The sequence below is a fragment of the Temnothorax longispinosus genome, chromosome 3, assembly GCF_030848805.1.
Source record: "Temnothorax longispinosus isolate EJ_2023e chromosome 3, Tlon_JGU_v1, whole genome shotgun sequence".
NCBI classification, from domain to species: domain Eukaryota; kingdom Metazoa; phylum Arthropoda; class Insecta; order Hymenoptera; family Formicidae; genus Temnothorax; species Temnothorax longispinosus.
Window position 1 is genome coordinate 1,195,961 of NC_092360.1, and position 21,267 is coordinate 1,217,227.

At 37.3% G+C, this 21,267-nt stretch overlaps 3 protein-coding genes across 4 annotated transcripts in view; 1 reads left to right on the forward strand and 2 right to left on the reverse strand.

Moving 5' to 3' along the window:
- Positions 1-197: 197 nt before the first annotated feature.
- Positions 198-1,892, reverse strand: LOC139809496 (ribosomal RNA small subunit methyltransferase NEP1). Its single transcript, XM_071772438.1, has 4 exons — positions 1,670-1,892; positions 1,289-1,532; positions 412-620; positions 198-331 (listed from the first exon to the last, which is right to left on the reverse strand). The coding sequence occupies exons 1-4, from the start codon at positions 1,808-1,810 to the stop codon at positions 218-220; spliced, it is 708 nt and encodes a 235-aa protein (XP_071628539.1). The 5' UTR covers positions 1,811-1,892; the 3' UTR covers positions 198-217.
- An 814-nt stretch (positions 1,893-2,706) lies between these two features.
- On the reverse strand, positions 2,707-9,923 carry LOC139810388 (outer dynein arm-docking complex subunit 3). Of its 2 annotated transcripts, XM_071773892.1 has the most exons (10): positions 9,797-9,923; positions 7,233-7,354; positions 6,747-6,899; positions 6,567-6,668; positions 6,305-6,490; positions 6,108-6,223; positions 5,389-5,745; positions 4,956-5,100; positions 3,647-3,799; positions 2,707-3,087 (listed from the first exon to the last, which is right to left on the reverse strand). In XM_071773892.1, the coding sequence occupies exons 1-10, from the start codon at positions 9,888-9,890 to the stop codon at positions 2,869-2,871; spliced, it is 1,647 nt and encodes a 548-aa protein (XP_071629993.1). In that variant the 5' UTR covers positions 9,891-9,923; the 3' UTR covers positions 2,707-2,868. The 2 variants fall into 2 exon arrangements, with proteins under 2 accessions (XP_071629993.1, XP_071629994.1); XM_071773893.1 differs by lacking the exon at positions 9,797-9,923 and having other exon boundaries at positions 7,228-7,348.
- Positions 9,924-13,174: 3,251 nt separating this feature from the next.
- N (uncharacterized) overlaps positions 13,175-21,267 on the forward strand; it is a 246,908-nt gene continuing 238,815 nt past the window's right edge. The window contains exon 1 of the mRNA XM_071772884.1: positions 13,175-13,862. Within this exon, the coding sequence (XP_071628985.1) occupies positions 13,769-13,862 (94 nt within the window). The 5' untranslated portion in view covers positions 13,175-13,768. The remainder of the gene's footprint in view (positions 13,863-21,267) is intronic.

Below are 21,267 nucleotides of genomic sequence, written 5' to 3' on the forward strand. Positions count from 1 at the left end.
ATTTATTCGTCATATTTTGCTAATTTCATCATATCCATGTTAATAAAACATGTATATATTAAGTATTTATTCGACGAAAACATCAAAGAAAAAGATGTACAAATAGAATAGGAAGTTCACTGAATCATTGTATATCCATTTTTAGAAATCCTTCTAATAGTGTTCTCGCAATTAATATAAATTCTAAATTAAATATATAATATGTCATAGCTCTTTATTAGACAATTCTCCAAACTTCTTCAAATGCTGTACATAATTTACTACATGCGACGGCGCCCGAGAGAGGATAATTACTGATTGAGAAAGTATCTTCTATGTAATCCGTTTTGACCTACAAATAAACAAGAATATGAATACTATTTGTAATACAGCTTTTAATACAATAGTAACAATATTATCTTAATAACTTACTTGGCCGTGCGCCATAGCTCCAACTACAATAGCAATGGGATCTTCAGCAGGTACAAGTTCTCGTGGATTCAGTACTTTGCTCGCGTTAAACGACATCAATATCTTACGACAACCAACTGGTAAGTGATTCGTAACAGGATTCTTAATCACTTTAAGAAGCTTCATTGGTCCATCAGATGCTCTGACACCATATTTGTGTAATAGTTGTACTGCAACAAAATATTTAACGCATTAATAATAAATTTACTGTGGAGATAGTTGGATGTAGGTTTATGCAACTTAGATTTATATAATTTTACTAAAGTATGTACATAATATAAATAGTTATTTGTGTAAGTGAGGTAAGATGAAAATTCCCACCTTCGGCTCATGCGTAAACTCCGGACCCAGGAATTTTCATCTTTACACACGACTTACACTCCCTATTTTATGTTGCAAGTGCCTGGAAAGTGGTCTATCACGCACGCGTAGCGTGCGTAATGGGGCACTTTCCATGCACGTGTTGCATAAAGAATATTGTATACTATGCCGAAGCCACTTATAATCCCATTAATGCAAAATATTTATATTTTGAACTTTGCATTACAATATCAGCTCTCCTAAGACACAAATAAATATAGATAGACAAAAATAAAAACATTTTTGTTATATAATTCAAAGCTATCCATTAAGCCTACTCAGAACTTAATGGATTTAGATGTTATTCAGATCTGATAATCTCTTTTAACTCGACAATTTAAGTAAAGATACATAGTCTGTGTATCTTTAGACTTCACACAAGACATCAAGACGTGTCTCTTGATAGGCAATCAAATAAAGTCTATTTATCTATCTACTACATATGTGATATAGTTAAAAATCAATTGTCCATATTTACCCATCAATCCAGCAAAGCGCTTGAATGTTCTTGGTATCCTGGTTTGTGGATTAATTTCTATCAATACATTTTTTTCCGTATGTACATAGACTTGCAACAATCCAGCTCGATTTAGCGGACTGTCCATTAACATTAACAGACACTGATGAGTGATGTCTGGCCTGCACGTGCCCGGATCACGATTATATTTCTTCAAAATGTTTGTGTGATCATCGCAGTTCAACAGTTCAAAAGCACTTCCAACCTGCGATTATGCAAATTTACGCTTGTAGATGCACAAAATTAAAGTCACAAATACGAAGAAATGATTAATAACGATAAAAAAAGTATTATAGAACTTGTAAACACATCGATAGATATAAAGAGAAAATATAACCTTACCTTCACAGATTCCAGTTGAGCATTTTCCAATATAACGATAAGACGCTTCTCTTGTTTCTTGATATGACCTATTTGCAAATGCTTAGGAGCTGGATCATATTCGTAATCATTCTCGTCATGGTTTTTCCTTTTGTTTCCCATTTTACACGTGTAAAATAATTATTGAAGTCAACTTGCACGCAGGACACACGTGCGACTGTATCAACGCGACCGGATGCAGGCGGATGCACTGTGAAGACTGTAACGCGCTGTTCCAAGTCATCGTTAGATGGCGAACGATGTCACATTTATTCGGTAGGTATCGAGATTTTGAGATCTTCAAATCATTCAACTTTCTATATTTATATTTATCTGTACGAGTCAGTACCCTGGTGAGCAAACTTTTCATAATGCACATCGAATAATGCAAATGCCGTCGGTACTACACAATACTTTGCGAAATGCACAAATAACTATAACTCAGCTTCTAGGCGTGTGGTAGAGCCTACACATGGTTCTTGTATCATTTTAAAGAGAAAGTTTTCCATTTCAAAGCTTATGTTGTAACATTTTTTGCCCCATTCTTACTTTTTCCGTGGAAGACTACAAAGTCGTGACATTCCCAGGATTTTTCCAAGACTTGATTTTGGTTCTCACAGAAAAGACAATTCGATGAGGCGCACAATATCATCTTATCTTATCTACTTTAAAGTAGAGTTTTATCCTTTAAAACACGTCAAGAAAAATTATCCTACGATCTTTCCAACCTGAGATATAATCTCTTAAAAATCGGCAAAATTTGAAAGTTTTAAAGCGCTCCCCTAATGTTTTGCGTAGCGTATTTATGGATTATAAATTTTTAGCTGCCCTTTTTATACTTTGCAAACTGATTGTGAGATAGAAGGAAAAATGAAGATACAAAATGAAGAAAATTCAGGTATTTGTTAATATACGTTTAAGTATTTTTTATATTATATTATTATTATATTTTATTATATATTGTGAGATATGAAAGAAAATGGAAATGTACTAGGATAGTTAAAAAAAATTTTTTTTTGTATTTTGATTTAAAAGAACAACCATCAAAAGTACATTTTCTTCATTACTATGACATATAACAATTTATTATCTGGTACGTTTTTCAAATAATAGATGAAAGTAAACATAAAAAAAGTAAGGTTTTATTTGTAAAGGCTTTAAGGTTTTTATGTTCAAATAATTTATCTTCTGAAAGAGAATCCTTTACGACGGCTCTTGGTATCGACGAGCAACTGCGCCTGTCTTTTCAATACATTTCGTGATGGGACTTCGTCCTCGTCCTCCGAGAGGGGAGCAGCCGGAGTCACACAAGATGGAAACCTTGGAAACAATGGCCCACTGCTGTTTACACGCATTGTTTTGCCTTCTACCGAAGTTGTAGCGATCGACATTGTTTCTACCTGAAAGGAGATATTTATGGCCGATCGTGTCAATTTAGGGATCCCTTGAGAATTTCCGCTCACATAAATCAGGATTTGCAAGTTCGAGAAACCGCCCGCAGACAATATAACAATAGCGGAATGTTAGAAGTAAAATAAATTAGAAACCGTAGCAGATTTTGAAAAAATGTAAAATCTTTTGTATAAGTAACTCCCCAGACAGCACGGATGTATAAAAGACATCTTTTATGCTGTCTGGGGTGATATATATTGTTTATAAAAATTAATGAGTGTCTTTTAATAAATAAATTGTTAACATAACAAAAATGTATTATAATATAAAAACATGTAGTAAATGATTATTGCTACCATTTAGAACAAAAAACATGTAGATGTTAGATATTTATAAACATAACATTTTACAAACTATTATTTTCGTTGTAGAAATATCTTTTAGTTACTATTATCTTACTATTTTTGAACTAAAGTAATTATAATAAAAATAAATTTTTAGAATAAAAATGAAATTTTATGACTGGCTTTTTTCAAAAAAATTTTTTTGGAGATAATTGAAACTAACCTTGTCTAACAAGGCTTCGTCCATCGTTTCAATATATTTTTCGGATGCGCTTAAAACATCCATTCCATGTTTGACTTTATTGGTTAGCATTTCGATAATTGCTAAAGTATCATCCATTTTAATATCCTCAAATAGAGGAGTATCTGTAACATCCTATAAATGTGTGTTTGTAAATGTCAAGATACATAGCATTAAGAAAGGAAAGAGAGAAAAAATCTTTAAGCATGCATTTAAAAAATGTGAACTCATAAGACATCTTCTAGAAAATGATTAAACTGTTCAGGACACGTGTTATATGGAACTTTTTGGAATGGATTCGGTTTCCATATAAATTTCTGAATAGAAAATTGAGTTTTCACCGTAAGGATTTTTATCAAAGGCAGCTTTAGCGCAGGTATGTCCACAAGATTGACCCAACAATTTGTATCAGAAATTAACAAGTACTAGGTTCCACGTATATTTCCGATAGAATCAATATACTGATTTTTCACGCGTTTCTCTTCGGGTTACTGAAGTGTTTATTTTCGATCGAATATCGAGGTGTTAATGTGCGGGGCTGGTGATGCTACTTGAGGTGAGAATTACGGAACGCGGGTTATTCAGGAAAATCCATCGGCGATACCAGATGGGTAATGCTAGGGGTGTCGAAGCTTCCAGGAACAATAAATAGTCGAAGATGTTCACCACTAAAGGTACACCAGTCAGACACCACTAAAGACGGTTTTACTAATTTAATTAGGCGCATACACGGCACTTCCATTTCGACATTACGAAGCTTTATCCACCGAATATGTTTGTTCGTACGTGATAATTCGTAGGGACACGTTGCGTGCTTAACGCGCAAGGAAAAGCGTTAATTATAAGATCCTTTTCTACTTTGAGAATTGACCATTCGGTCAATACTCCTTTGTCATTATTTTTATCTTGCTAATTATCACGCGATTTCAATCGATTTTCAAATCTGAACTCATTTTTGTTTATCTTCATTCTCCTAGCACCAATAGTTTTCGAACTTACAAAATTATATCAGAATCGCCTAAAGAATTGTGAGGTCTTATGTAATTGTTAGGAAACAGTATTATTTCTTATCCTAATTAAACACTTTTTGAATCACGCATATTATAAAAAATAAGATATTACCAGAAATGCTATCTTAAATACTTTGGAGTGACTTATTTGGAGAAATTGTCCAGTTTTTTTCTGATATGTAAATCGGTGAGCGTGGGGCCTTTCTAAACACGGGATCTGTCTTGGGCTGTCAATCCATCTGGACTCTGTCGTCCACGGACTTATAATTAATAACTCTCACCTGGAACTTCTCACATAGTTTGTACAGTATACCAGTTACTTCATTTAAGAGCTCGCAGATTCGTCGACTTGCACTCTCAGCTCTCTCCTTGCGAGATCGCTGTTCATCGATTTGCGAGTTGAGTTTTGCCGTTACTTCTGCGTTTCTAAAATATTTAGAATGTGATAAGATCAAACCTATAATTTAAGTAATCAGTTTTACAGTCGTTATAACATTATATAAAAAAATTCTGAGAAAAAGTAAGCTTTTTAATTTATATTTTGTAAATTAAAGTAGATCTTAAGATTAAAGTAGATCTAGATAAATTATGGATTCGAATCACACCATTTCAATGATTTCTCTTTATGTTAATAGATTAAATTAAATTAATAGATCTATTTAACAGATGCGTTTAATGAACTCGCTATCAATTATTGCTCTCTCGAAAACTAACTGTTCGGCACTCTTCGTTTCTGAAAATTTTCTTGTCTCTATCTCGACGTTGAGCTCCTGTCTCTTCTTTTCCAACTCCATCTTCTCCTGTTCCGTGGCCGTTCGCATTTTCTGCAGACTCTCTTTGGTCGCCTGTTGACCCAGAAACCGGTTCAAAACTTCCTCGGACCTGGACACTCCGGTGGCGCTCCGCAACTTGGCGAACGCCTCCTCCAGACGCGCCAGCTCGTCCTTGATCATGTCCTCTTGTATCTGTACACGACTTTTCCCACGTGTTTCGAAATCATCACGCGGACGGGTTTGGAATATCATGCGCTCCAACCGCTCCAATTCCATCTTTCGGTCCGACACGCGCTGCCTGATTACGCAAAAATGTCAAATATCAAATTATACTTGCGATGTGTTATCAGGAAAAAATTTCGTTATTATTTATTGTTAACTGGTAAGTCTATTGTTAACAGAACTGTGATTAGAAGAAGTTGCGGTTGCAACAGGGTCCGCAATAGAAAGATAATTCTTGAAATATTAAGCTATTATTCGTGGACCTATACAGGTATATTAAGCTATCTAAACCAAATTATCAGAACACAAAAAATTTTATATGGAATTAATTTGCTAATTATTTGCTATTTTTTTCTTTTAAAAGTAATTTTTTTGCTCCAGCTATTAAAAAGTTACGAAGGGCTTTTTAAGCTATTCTTTTAGCTTAATATACCTGACCTATACTCCTTGATGACAGAGTCGCGTTTTTTGCTGGAATTTGTTTCCTCGATTTCCTCTTTCACCAGTGTCTCTTGAGTGCTGTCTTTCAGTTCTATAGCTTCTTCCTTCACTCCCTGCAATTAACAATGGCATTAAAAGCTTTTCTATTATTCTCTTCGCGTCATTATTAGCTTTTACTCTCTTCGTGCCCTTGCCTGTAAGCGCTTGATCTCGTTTTCCTGTTGCTTTATGCCGTCTTCCAAATCTTTCAAGGAAGAAACGTAAAAGACTGATTTCTCTTTTAACTCGGAGCAAACGGAACGGTATTTCATGCGCGCGATATTTGCCTTAATTTGCATCATTCGGATATGCTCCAGCTGTACTTCCAAAGTCTCGATCTTCTGCGCAAACCCAAGAATGCATTTGTAAAAGTGTATCACTTACGAGACACATATCGCGAATTTTAGATTAAATTACCTTCTTCATAGGATTTTCCGTCTTCTTTTTGAACACGCAATGACCGCGCCTATGCGCCAGTTCTTTACTTTCTGTTTGCAAAATGTTCAAGGTACGTTCATGCTAATAGGATGCAGATGTTAAGACATTTCACACATCGTCGTCTGTCATACCTCGAGACATACATATGTACTTACTCACCTTCTCTTTTTCATATTTAATTAAATCCAGCTTCTTTCTTAGACGCACGTTGTTCTCACTTGCCGTGTTTATAATTTCTTCCAAATTGCATTTGTTTACGCAAGCTATAGAATCGCGGCTGAGCAGAGCCGCGCGGTCCATCGCTTCTTTATTCTAAAAAATTTAACATTAGTTCGTAAAAACTAATTAAAGGGTAAAACTAATTAAAAGGTATAAGAGAAAAACGATCAAACTTTTATCGAAATTGATCTCATCTATCTTGTGGAATTTTCAAAGAACTGTCATAATTCTTATCTGTTTTGATCAAGGACAGTCACAATTCATTGGAAATAAGGTCGAAAGGTGTGTACTGAAAAACGCATAGTCTATACGCGCTTGTGAAGAAGAATCATTAGAGTCCAACATTACTCTAGATGGACATTGATCATTTTTTCCCTGTATACCCTTCATTTGATCTGTCTTTCTTCTTTTGACAACCCACGTTACATTTTTTGCTCTCGCATATTTGACGTAAAGTTCTTTAACTTTCTTCTTGAGATCAGAAATTTTTTGAGCGTTTTCACGTTTCTTTGCATCGTATTCCTCAAAATTGGCCTTTCTTTGACCCTCTGAAAAAAAATATCATATTGTATTTGATATTCCTTAAAAGATATTATATGCCTAAAAGATTACAAAAACAAATGTATTTAAAAGCGTTTATTTAATTTAATAAACAAATTTATAAAATATCTTACATTTTTCTTATATAGTTACATTTTTCGCTCCAATCATTATTAATCATTTTTTAATAAATCGTTACTCGTGAAAGTTGCATTACAAAATGAACAATAATTAAAGCACAATAATTGTTGAAAAGTTTCTATATTAACAGCTCAGGACTAATTGTAAAGGCATGTAAATCGTAATTGCACTAGTGCTTGATCATGAATCAATCAGTGAACCAGTTGTTGAGGGTACCTATACACTGTTTTGTATGTCTATCCATGTTGGGTACATACAAACGTACCCTCGCAACGCAACAAGCTCTAATAAGTGAACATCGCAATTTTCTGCAAAAACGATTACCCGATCGTAGGGTAGTACCATGGTGTAAACATATATTTATACCATGGGTAGTACGTTAATGACAAGCTGCTATCTCTTTCCTAGATGACTTTAAAGAAAAAGGAAATGGAAAAAGTCAAGCCGTGCGCGCGGTCACTCGCACGAGCGAACGAGCTCGGGTGATACGTTAATTCGATCTCTGTCACGAGAAATGCGAACGTGTCTTGACTTACGAGGAATCGTGAAACTTGGCCGTCGGCTATTACTGTCTAGAGCTCTACACAGTGAGCCACGTGCGTAAGTATGGTAGATGAAATGGCGACTATATAACAGTAGTGACTGACTGGGTTCAGAGAATCGAGTATACAACGATAGATAAATCTATTCAGCTGTCTCGATTCCCTGTAATGGCACGAGAGATCTTTAAAAGCCAATCTATTCAATGCTCGTCACTATCGAACCTGCTTATTATTTATGTCGGATATATCTAACGTCGGCTCATTAATGCGAACGTAAACACTCTGCAAGAAGCTTACGCAAAGAAATTCATTCACAACAACTCTCATTTAATCGGAAAGTTTGTTGCTCGGTGTGTTATTCGCTTAGAAAACTACGAATTAATTATTAATTTATTAGTATATTAATAATTAATTATTATTAATTTATTTATTAATTTGTAAGAATAATTCCATCAAACTGAAATTGTAAAACAACTGTAATTTATAAAATAATATAAATATAATAAATATAATAAGATAAAACAAAAATAAAATGTACACATAAAAAATTAGATTGAGTAATAAAAGAATAACATTAAAAAAAAAATATCTTTTATTATTATTATTACCCTATTATACATATATTGACTTAAAATTTATATTTTACAGATTTATTCGAAAGAGGACAGTTTTAGTTAAATATTATTAAAAATTAATATTATTAATTTAATTATAGTAAAATGATTTAATGTAATAAATATCATAAAAAATATATATATGTGTAAAAAAAATACAAAAAGTCATACACTGTAATATCGATAATCAATAAATAAGTATTTAACTTTTTTCAGTTATGATTAATATAAGTATTTTGTTGTTAAAATATTATATCTCTTTTTGCAGGTAACAAATCTTCTACATTAGATATTCTACATTTATATGTTACGTGAAATTGGAATTTCATGTTAACTGCATTTTCTTGCAAGTCTCTCTACTGCGTTTAACGGCACGATAGTCTTTCTTGACCAATAATTACGCAATGGAAATGCAATCCTCTCGCGTTGTCCTATAACACGCAATCTAATCGATTGTATCCGTTGTCTGAAAATCTCCTGCTCCCCTTTTTTATTCTACTTCTGTGTCGCTATTTTTATATACGCGTGATGCCGTGTCATCTCGGATACTGGTTATTCCAGTTCAACTTGTTCATATTTATCATTGTATAATACGATCACGATCCTGAAATGTCATTGAGCTGTCTTTTTTTGGCACGCCTTGCTCTGTGGTGTAACAAATATCTGAATATTGAAATACATGGTGTTTTATTTATACTGCATTACATTGCACTATATCTGGACTGCACATTTTTTCATAATTTTGAAGTCAAAATTCATATATACTTGTAGTTTTTCAATTTTTAACTTTATATAAATTTTTTCAACAAAACAGCAAATTTCTATTTAAGTTGAATTAACTAAAGATGTCTTTGTCTTCGTTTTTGGAATTTAATTTTATAGAAGCTTGCTATTTTTAATCTCTAATTAAATCGAAATCTTAGGTGTCTCGAAATCTTTTAATAATTGAAAAAATAAGGAAAATTAACTTCAAGCATTTAGTATTTCTGTCACTATAAAGTGATTATAAAGTAAAGTTACAGCTAGAAGTAGCACACCCTGTATAAGCGCAAGATCTGACTGCAACTTTGTCGTAAAGCAGCATTGATTCGTGGAGGGTTGTCAGGAACGGTATAAATTAGCGAAGGATGTTTTGTGCAATTTGAGCCGTTACCTGACAACTGGATTTTTTTCTTGATCTCGACGATCTTTTTATTGAGCTCGTTCAGCTTGTTCTCGGCGGCGGATAGAGTCTGATGTTCGGACATGTTTTCGCGATTGAGAAAGGGTGTCCACGTGGAACACCGTATCGACTTAATAATGCTGTTCGTCGTCTGGACGACTTGAATCCGATTCCCCGACATTGAATATAACTGACGTTATGTGAAGCATATAATTTGAACAGAATAAAGGAATAAAAGGATAAACGTATCAAGGAATTTGTTATGGAATGTCGGAACATGCACACAATGAACTTGCTATGGAATTAGATTGTCTATATAACTCATAATTTTAAATAAAAAGTTTATATTTATTAACTTATAATTTATATTTATAGTTTATATTTATTAACTTATAATTTTGTATATCTCACATGCATACGCAATTTATTCAAAATTTTTGTTTGTCTCAAAATTATCATGTTCATAAGTATTAGAAGTTTAATGTACAAGATAATATCAAACAGAATCCGTAAGTGTAATGTGGAGCAGTTATATGTTTAAAAAAATAAAAAACGACATGTGAACTATTCAATATAATCTCCATTTGTTCAATAAATTTGCGTTAGCGGAAAACCAGTGATTGGATTTTACAAAAAAAATTCTTCTTGCCGACTGCCACTCGTGTACCGCATTATAAATGTCCTGGTCAAACTGGAACTGACGACCACGTCTTTAAGTGGCCCAAAGAAATGGTAATCGTTTGATGAAAAATCTGGCGAGTAAAGTAAATGTATAGGATTTCAAAATTCATATCACGAAGTGCAATTCTGGTAGCGTCTACAGTGTGAGGTTTAGCATTGCCTTGGAAGTAAACGTCTTTCTACATGAGATCACGCCGCGGCGTTTTTTTTTTTTTTATGGCTGGCTTCTGATGGTTTTGCAGGAGGTCACAATAGCTTCTGCTGGTCACAATTTGACCCCTGGACCTCCAGAACTCCAGTTCATGACACGACGCACGAGTGGCGTGACAATCGGCAGAAAGAATTTTTTCCTTTATGTCATCCAATCGTTGGGTTCCCGGTGGCACAGATACATTAAATTAAACTCAGAAAAAATAATATTAATTGATTAATATGTAATTTTATTTTTTTTACAATATAATTTTATTTCCTTTAAAATACTCTAAATCACTTTTGCGGTTTTTATTTGACTTTACCTTGTAACAAATATCTACATTGATTTAACCACCATTTACTTGGCTGAAAGGCATTTACTCTTACATCATGAAATATCATATAATCGCTATAAATTGATTATAGCAAAGATTATTTAAAATTTATTCGCTAAACTCGTATAAAAGAAAAAATGTAGGAAGTAGCATTCTACTATAATTCACATTGTATTATTTCAATGAGGAAATTTTTACGAAGTTATTTGTGATGGCACGTTATTAATTATGCAGCTATCTCCGTTTCTCTTCTTCCATCTGCTTTGTTTTCAGTGACGAATCTCACCAATTGGACGCTAACCGCCGTTGCGCTCCGCGGGACAATTGTACCGTGGCCGCGCTACGTCGTCGTCGCCAGGCGCAGATGTTTGCAGTTCGATGATAAGGTTAATGGCATCATTAATAAGGCCAATGGGAAGCGTGTGTTTGCAGCTTCGTGCGCGCATCTCGCGTGCTGCGAGCACAAAGGGGTAGAGGAGATTATTCATAAAGACCCCTGCCTGCCTCCTGCCTCCCTCGCTTCTCCGGTGGAGTACGGTCTTAAGACCGGGTTCACCGAATTATAATTCCGCATTTGTATTCGTTAAGGCGCCCGGCGGTTAAGGCTGTAGCCGCGATGAATTTTGCGTTACACGCAATCAAGCGCGGCCGAGCGTTAATTAATGATCAGGCGCGCTATATGCTCCTCTCGGTGCGTCGACCGCGACTTGTTGCATATCGGCGCCCGAGGCATCGTAACCGATTGCTTCTTGCAGAACAGTATTCGATACGTATAAGAGACAGAAATTGACAATAATTCTAGTATCGACAATGATTTCAACAATACTAGTATCGATAATAATCGTTGCTTAATACGATCTGAGAGACGCTTGGTTGAAAGACTTGAACCGCTATGTGGTACAGTTTCATAGTGCTACGCTCGTTTTATCATTGCAGTAGCAGTCAACGCGTGAGAGAATTATTCAATAATAGAAATACAAATATTTTGATAGCTTTAATTTTTTGGCTATTTTGTAGAATATTTTCAGAGAGTGGTTATTTTATTATTATTTGCTTATATTTCTCATTATTTCTTATATTTTTCAATATTATTTGCTTGTGTTAATTTACAACGTGTAATTTCAATAAATTGCAATTATAATTTTGAACGTATAATTACAATAAATTACATTGATTTTCTTAGCAACAAATTTCTGGATAATTATTACAGAAAAAAATATTATTAAAAACAGAAAATTAAGAAAAATATAGAAATTGTTGTGTTTTCTTGTAATTATATTCTTATTTTTTCAATATTCTTGTATGAGAAACATAACTAATTATAAAAACTTACAACAGTTTTTATGCCCACGGACTAATTAAGGCTGACTATTCGTACGCAATTAAGGTAACGTCATAGAAAAAAGAAATATCAGGTGTTAATTAAAGACATCTTTCACATAAGATATAATGGGATTCGTCGTTAAGGAACCGTGAATAAAAGCGCCACATTAATTATTCCGGTTTAGCGATCAGCCATTTTTCGATGGAGACACACAATATAAATTGCTTACAGGTCAACTTTTAACTCCAATAATTACGTCATGCATTTATAGTAATTATAAATTGATTTCGATGATGCTATATCAGTATTATTAATGTATTGTTTTTATTAATTAAAGCAAAGTTAATTAATTAAAACATGTTAATTTATGTAAAGTAATATCTATTAATGTTACATTAGTATATAAATATGTACTTGATAGAAATATCTTATTGAAAGTACTATGAAATCGATGAAAAATAAAATAAAAGTTACTGAAAAATTATATATTTCAAAATAAATTACATTTTTTTAATGAAATGTAATATAATACTCTAAAATATAAAGAAAGTTAAATTATAATAAATTTTTTGAAATTTTAGATATAAAATTTACTTAATTTAACTAAAAACTGAATTTTCTCTGAAATATTGGTGGAATAATAATGAAATAAGATAAATCAAGAGAGAATTTTAAATACATTTCAGTAAAATTTCATTACATTTTCAGTAAAATATTTTCGTCAGATAAATACAAGTTTTTTTCTTTCACTTTTTAAGATGCAGATTTCCTATCCGCATAGCATACATAAAAGTTTTCGCGCGAGCCGTTTGGCGAGTTCGAATCATCCCTCTTAAACATTTTTCGAACAACTTGACTTCGCGCGAGGGGACGAGTAGAGTAGCGACGAGCAGTGGCGTGCCGCGGTCGGCGTGCCGTTGTAGCGGCGCGCCGATTGGCCGCCGCGGTCGGCCATCCTGCGGCGGCGCAGCGATACCCGGCGCGCGGCGGCAGGTGCGCGCGCACCGCGGAACTACTTTCAGCGCGTTAAGCGAACAATAGGGATCCCAGAAGTGTTTCGGACTCGGACGCGGTCGTGTTCATTTACGTCGTGCCGTATGCTTTTTTTCCCCGTAGCCGCGCGAGCACGCCGTGCACACTGGGACCCGGTTGGTGACGTATCGGCTGGTGACGCGCGTCGCGGACGATGCGCCCGGTCGAGTGACGGCGCGCGGTAATACACCAATATCGGACACAAGTGTGCGTCGCGCCGCGCCGGTGAGTGTCCGTCCGTCCGTTCGCCCGTCCGTCCTCTCGTTCGCGTCCGTTGGTCTCCGTTCGTTTCATCCCGAGTGTGTGCGCGCCCGTGCTAGGCTCCCTTCCGATGAGTGTGTGTCTACCCGACGTGTGTGGATAACAAAAAAAAAATAGTATATAATAATTCACGGCGCCATGTCGCTGCCACGGCCGAGATTGGATTACGCGCTCACGGTCGGACCGTTGTTGCTCGCGTTGCTGGCGTTCACCTGCGTGCCCGCGGTATCCGGTGAGTACGAAAACTTTTGTGTTATGTTATTCGTGCGCCCCGCGGCCGGAGCTGGCCGGAGCCGCCACATGTCGCGGAGGCCGCTGCTAGGCAACAGGATCGTGAAGCGACGCCGAGCGCCGCGGCGCCGCGCCGGCGCGCTGGACGCCTCGTCGACGTCGGCGTCGTTGCGTCTCGACTCTCGCGCGAAACGTCGGCGACTGTTGTTTATACGCCGCGTCTCTGTCCCGACGACGCGACGCGGTCGCTTTCGTCGAGGGATCGCCTAGCCGTTTCGTTTCCCTCCGACGTCCGACATTACCGTGCTCTTAGTTCGCTTACTATCTGTCTTGAAAATATCGACCGCCGCCGCTGCCGATATCGCGTGCGATCGGGCTCATTTCGCGAACCCCGCGAGTGTTCCACGAAGATCCTCGACGCGAACGATCGTCATTCCTCGAGACTCGCCGCTCGCCGCCGAACGTTTCGATGCAATTTTTTTTTTAAATCTTTGTTTACTTGTCGGATCGAGAGCGCGTTTCGAAACGCGCGAAAGAACACGCCTCGCCGATCTTTCTCTCGTGTCGGACAGGCCGATAGGTCGACGCTGTCAAACTGACAGCGAAGGCGAGCGTGCAGCCCGTGCAGGCCGTTTCGGAGTCGGAGCGACGGACGCTCCAAACGGACGCACGTGATGGTGTGTTTAACAATGCAGCGGTGCTCATTCGCCCCGGCGGCGTCAAGATACGGGGGGCCCCGCGTGCCTCGAGCACGAGTTGGCAGTCCCTGAGGGACAGGTGCCCAGCCCCAGCTTTCCAGGAAGCGAGCCATCCCTTCTTCTGCGTGCGTTAACACGCTCCAACTCGACATTTCGCCGCGCGCTGCTCCCTCTCGATATTTTGCGCACGGAACGGCCGGGGCCCCCTTCCGCGGGAACCGTATCCTGTTTTGACCCTCTTGCGATTGAAGCGTATTCGATGAGCACGTTTGTGACCTGGGGTTGTCGAAAAATTGTACAAAAAAACCTGAGAAAATTATTTATCGTATAATTCGATCGTTTTTATTATCATAATTGTTGTACAATAAATTGTGCAATAAATAGTTTGTGACAGTTCTTATAAATTGCTTAATATTTATATTTGTATTTATCTATGAACATATATATAGGTATCTATGGACAGAAAATAGTCATAGTCGCGAAATTATCATTCGTGGAGATGTTATTAATATTCTCAATAATCAATTTTTTTACTAAAACAGTGATTCAAAATGAGGTGCCGTTGCTAGTGATTGCATTAATCTTGTTTCTTTCCATTAATTGAGACTTGGTTTCCCAGAAGCTATTAGATAATTTGGAAGTACATGTTCATTACAAATTCGGTTAATTATGGGTTAACGAAACACATGATTCATACCGATAACGGCGTGTATTTACTGGCATTGCAATTTCTAGGCGCTATAATAACACGTCCGTTCTAGAAATTAGGTAAAAACAACATGCGAGCTCTCGCTAATTGTAAGTGCCACAGTGCGTATTTCGCGAAAAAAGAAAACCGGTTAAATAGATAACGGCAAAATCGTCAACGCGTTGTTAAATGGCCGAGATAAGTCGTGAGAATTTCGCGTTTCTTACATCCGAAATCAAACGCTTTACCGTGCGCGGTAATTCGCAGAATATTGCAATGATTTGGCAGAAACGGAAATGACACTTGTGAGAACGTGACCTTTTGTTGTCCAAATAAAGGAATTTGAAAGGTTTAATAAACGTTAAACCAATATGAGATTGATCGATACGAAACGTCAGGATTGATTACAAAAAATCGTATATAAAAACAAATTATAGATTTGGAGCGATCATCTTTAAATACTTTATGAAATACTTTAGGGATGATTTAACGAATGTTTGTGACTTTTAATCATCTATGGTCGCGTTTAAAGAAAATAACATACAAATAAATAAACAAAATAATTTCCCGAATGTAATTAATGTATATCTTCAAAAAGTTGAATGAATCGTATTTGGAACTTACAGGGGATAATTTTCTCTGCCTGAACGGAGAATTAATAGAGGATAATTGTTTATCTTCGGTAAATTTCTAGCTTGACTTTTCGCCAGGACATAAATTAACGTGACGTAATATACTTACATCGATGCAATAAGTATTGCCGCGTATATCATCGTTGTAAAACGGTGAGTAAGGAAAATCGATAAAATCGAAAAACAGGGGAGAATAAATAAGGTCCATTGACGTTATCATTGTTCTGCATTGTTTTGTAATCAAATCATAATGCAGTATTTCGAATTTTGTCGATAGATTTTTCCAATAGAATCATTTGTTTGTTTTATTTTTCCGTCGTATATAACTTATGTCTTTTAATTTTTTTTCTTTTAATTTATTATACTATTTTATCCCTCCCCCTATTCCTTATACATTCATAAAACAAGAGTATATTTTGCTTATAATTTGAGAACTGTATGTAATATAACGTTGTTTTTTACTTCGTTCCATAAAAGATATTGTATATATATACAATTGACGATAAAGTATAAAAGATGAGAATTTATAGTTATTAATATTAAGAGATTTAAAAAGGATTAATATATCAAGGAACTTAAAATCATGTCTATATGTATTCTTTTATTTTAATGACTTTTTAAATGGGATCATAATTTTTCATGTTTATGCGGTTAAAATTTATAATATTTGATGAGAATTAAAATAAAACTTGGGCTTTATTTATTTTAGCTACAAACACTTTATATATCTATTTTAAATTAAGGACTTGAAATGTAAATGTGTGATATCACTTCAACAATTTCCATGGATAATATTTTCTCGTATATATGTATAATGTGTGGTTGTTAACTTTTTTAATTTTATAGTATAATATTTAATTGTTTTTGTATTTCAAATCTGCGCTTTACTGGCGTGGCTTGGTCCTAGAAGTTAGATAACAAAGTCTACGACGGGTATCGCGCGAACGCGAGAATATTCCGCAATTCGACCGTCTTGATGGTCGTTCCAAGGAATCGGACGAAGATCTCGTCCTCGCGTTCGCTATATATCTCGCGATACTCTGGATGCGGCACGGCTGTGGCGACGGCGACGGCGGCGCACTCCAGACGTTCGCCGCTCTTATGTTCTCAGGCTTTCTCTTCTCTCTCTCCTTAGAAACTGATCCGCCCGGGCTTAACGTGCTTTCACACGAGACACGCCGCATTCGCCGCCACGCGAGACCAGACGTGGCGCAGGGGTTACATTTCGCGAATATTAAAACACCGTCGTGCTCGCGGAATGCCGCCGACTCGGGAAGTATTGGATCCGCGGAATCCGCGCAATTGAAATGCCGGGATTTGGATCGCGTCGTTTGCGAAAGTCGCGATATGACTTTTAAACATTCTATCCTGGAGTATCGTTTACTTACGCGAATGATGATGCGTTGAAAGTGACGTAAATAAATCTTGGAGAGTTTCCTGCAATAAATATCTGTCCGCCTAAAATGTTGCTTAAGTATATTATTCTGCAAATAAACGCATTACTATCATGTTGCGAATATACATTCTATATTATACATGTGTCGTAATAAATTTTGAAGTCATTCTCCTTTCAAGAATTACGTTGCAGGCGCCAGTCTATAATTAAAAAAGAATTTTCCGGTTTCGTAATAGAGACTTGATTTGCATTTCAGCTTCGCGTGCGTTAATTGAAAACTCGATGAATTAAAGTCGACGTGTTTAGCATAACTCGTGGAGCGTTGATTTAGTCGATTTCACATCTCAGACCGATAAGCGTGAGTTCAATTAAAAACTCTAATATGCTCGACGTATTTCCCTTTTTGCACATGATGACGAGCTATCTATAGACCGGTGATACAACATGCGAGAAGTAACTGCAGGAAATCGGCTCGATACCACTCCCGGGACATTCGAAACCTTCGTGCGACTTAGAAACCGTCGTCGTGCGATCGACCTGCAACCGGTTTCTCGTTCCCTTTCATCGGTTCAGGCTGGCACACGAGCTAATCCGGGTTCTGCACACGTGTGCAACCGGCCGTGCACACACACGCGCGCGCACGCGAAATGCGTGCACGGCGATGTGTGTATGCATAGCTGCTCCTGCTTTCGTTTCCATTGACTCGCGCGCGCGCGCGGTATTTTACTAATCTTTCATCCAAGTACAGAGCGTGTGGCTGCGTCAGCTATTGTCCGTTGCTGCATCAGTTTGGTATCATTATTAGTATTATGTGTGCCTCACAATTGAAACGTGTTACGTAATTTGAAATCAAGTGACACTATCACGAGCTAAGAAAAGTTATTGAGTAACAGAAGTAATCGTTTAATATGTCGATCAAAAATTTTTAATATTAAAAATTAAAAAATTATATAATATTGATAGTGTCAAATCCTGAAGTTAGAGGATTCGGTTTGTTGCGCATGTGAACTAGGAATAAGTCGATCATTGTTTACCTACATTTAGGAAAAATATCCTTTATAAAATTGTAGATGAACCAAAAACTACGCATATCCTATAAATATATCCGCCAATTTATTGTTTAAAGAAATGTAAGGGACTTAGAAAGATATATTAGATAGAAAAGATATATTATATAGTATATAGTAAAAAGATAAGGTTGTAGATAGTTCAATGTTTTTCCTTCCTCTGTCGAGATTAAAGATCCTTGAACGCAAACGTCGCAAACCTTACGTGTCTAATCCAGCAGTCTTTACATTTTTCCTTCCTATCTGGTCATTCTTTTCCGTCGAAGAAGATAGGATAGGAAATGGTCGGGTATCTCGCGGCATCTGCTAACTAAAAGGGTAAGATCTCCGCGTCGCCGTCCTATCGAGAACCAACCCGGGTATTTGCATTCGTCCCCGCGCTTCTTGCTGGTGTAGATGTCTCTAGCGTAAAACCGCATAATTAAGGACCCTCGCTACCGCACATGTCCGTCCGTCCCGTCCGTCCATCCGTTCTTCCGTCCGTTTCCCGCTGCCAGTTACGTTGTCCCGGAAAGATTCGAGAGGGGAGTCCCGGGGTATCGCGGAAGGATCGAGGATTGTGCCGTCAGTCAACGCGCGGGACGGCGACGAGTCCTTATAGAGGATCGCGCCAGGATCTATCCCTCGCGTGAGCGCTATGCAGATTCCGAGAGGAGCTCGATTCGCACACTTCCGCGAGATTTTGTAGACAAGCAGCAGAATAAACCGCGATCTTAGAGCGTCGATTAGACGTCCGCGCCGGTATCGAAGCCGGTATCGAAATTCGCTATCTCGATTGATCGACGCAAATTCCACGCGTTGCTTATTATTATTTCGTTGATAGATGGATTCTGATATTTCTTGTATACTTTATTCCTGGTATTGTTATAATTCGATTATTAAGAGCTATCGTTGGATAAGTTGGATTATATTAGATGCTTCAAAACATTGATACTAAAATTTCAACATAGATATTAATACTTTTTTCTCAATTATGTATACCTAATTAATTCTCAATTATATTTTATTTAATTTTTCAGTCGTCTAGTAATGAAATTTTAAGTTAGCAATATAAAAACCTAAATCATTTTTGCATTTTTAATGCTATTTCGCTTTTCAAGAGAAATGCGAACGATCATTTTTTTGTTCTCAACGATGATGCGAAAGTCATTACATTCATTCCTGTCTTATTTCTGAATTCTTTGCGTCGTTGTTTCGATGTGTGCTCCCACGCCAACTGACGTTTTTGCACACGCGACACGAGAGATTCTTCATCGCGAAACGTCCGGTGTGGTCCGACGAAGGAGCGGAGCGCGAGAACTGAGACAGCGATCCGAAAAGAAGTGAGATCGGGACGATGTGAGTTGGTCCACGCGCGCGGTGAGAGGACCACCCGGCGTTGTTTTCCCGGCGTGGCCTGTAACGCACGTGGAAGCGGTTTAACGTAATCCGGATTCGTATCGGTTTAAAGCGATTATTCCCTCGGGCGCGAGAGCACGGACAAGAATCGTTGTTCATATACGCTCATACCGATGACGGCGGTTTTTCCCAAGAGCGCAGTCGAGGATAAGCGCGTTCTGCGCGCGTACCAGGTCAATGCGATCGTATCTATTAATCATGCTCCAGCTCCTACTACCATCGGTATCGTCTCGCTCCGCATCGGCGTAAGAACACGCGCACATAGTCGCTCACTCGTGTGATAAATGGCAATGCGCGCGCTATGGTGAGGCGAATGCGTTGCACACGGTTGATCGTTGACTGACTAATAATTCTTCTCCAATCACGAAACGGTCATGGGAAATTCGCCGTGTTTCATACTTACGCGTTTTCGCCCGATTCGCAAAATTCGATTTTCACTCACCCTGCCGGCTTAACTTGTTGATCAAAGTGAGAAGAAGATGTAGCATGATTGAATCTTTGAATGATATGACGGACTTTAATATCGTGTAATCCATAAAAATACTGTAGATATTTATCGAGTACTCGCAATTCGTGCGTTCGCGTAAAAGAGTCACGGTGCGGTCTCGCTTTGCGTATACTTGGCGCGAGACACTACCGTGTCTCTTGATTTCTCCAAAGAGAATTTAATTCTCCAAAAGAATTTAATGGAATTATAACCTATAACTTATATTCTACAAATTATAATTAATTATATGATATTTTACACAAATAATGATCGCTTACGTTGATAAAAATATCGAAAATATTGCAGTTTAATAATCAATTTTCATGAAATTCTTTATGATATAATATGATTAAAAAAACTCGGCTTTAGAAACACCGGATAAATTAAGGAATCGTACGCGTTAACTTGCTTGATTAACGATATACAATTAAGCACGTTCGTAACACCTCGGTGCATCGTTCACTCGACTCTTGTTATCGTTCAATTCAATGTCTTTTTTTTTAATTGCCCATTAAAGTCGAGAATCTGATTTAAAGACGGCCGAGTGCGCGCGTACGTTAGCCTCTCCAATTATTATCACCGCGTTATGGCCGACCGACATTTTGATCGTAAGAGAAATCGGTAGCAAAAGCAACCGGCCGTCTCTCCGTCAATTAACCACAAAGCGGCGAACGTCTATTTTTACGCGTCGCAACGCGAACGATTGCTGAATTTATGCTATTAATTTTCTCTGTAATGACTGTACGCCCGATAACGAGCGCATAGCTGCAACAAGCCTTTTACAATCAGCGTCGTGGAACGATGCCTTGATTAATTTTTCACGCGGTCGGTGAAGCCTGTATGTGTCTGAAAGCCAGGCCCCCTTAGCAGACACGGCTTGTTGGCTCATATTACATGCTTAGGCGACGGAACAATCGAAACCCGCACTTACGGAGCTAACATTCCATTAAATATTAAATGCACTGACTACCGCTTCGTTAATTGATCGTTTTGATATATTTAATCATTTACTTGAGTGTCTGGGCTCATTGGAATTGGGA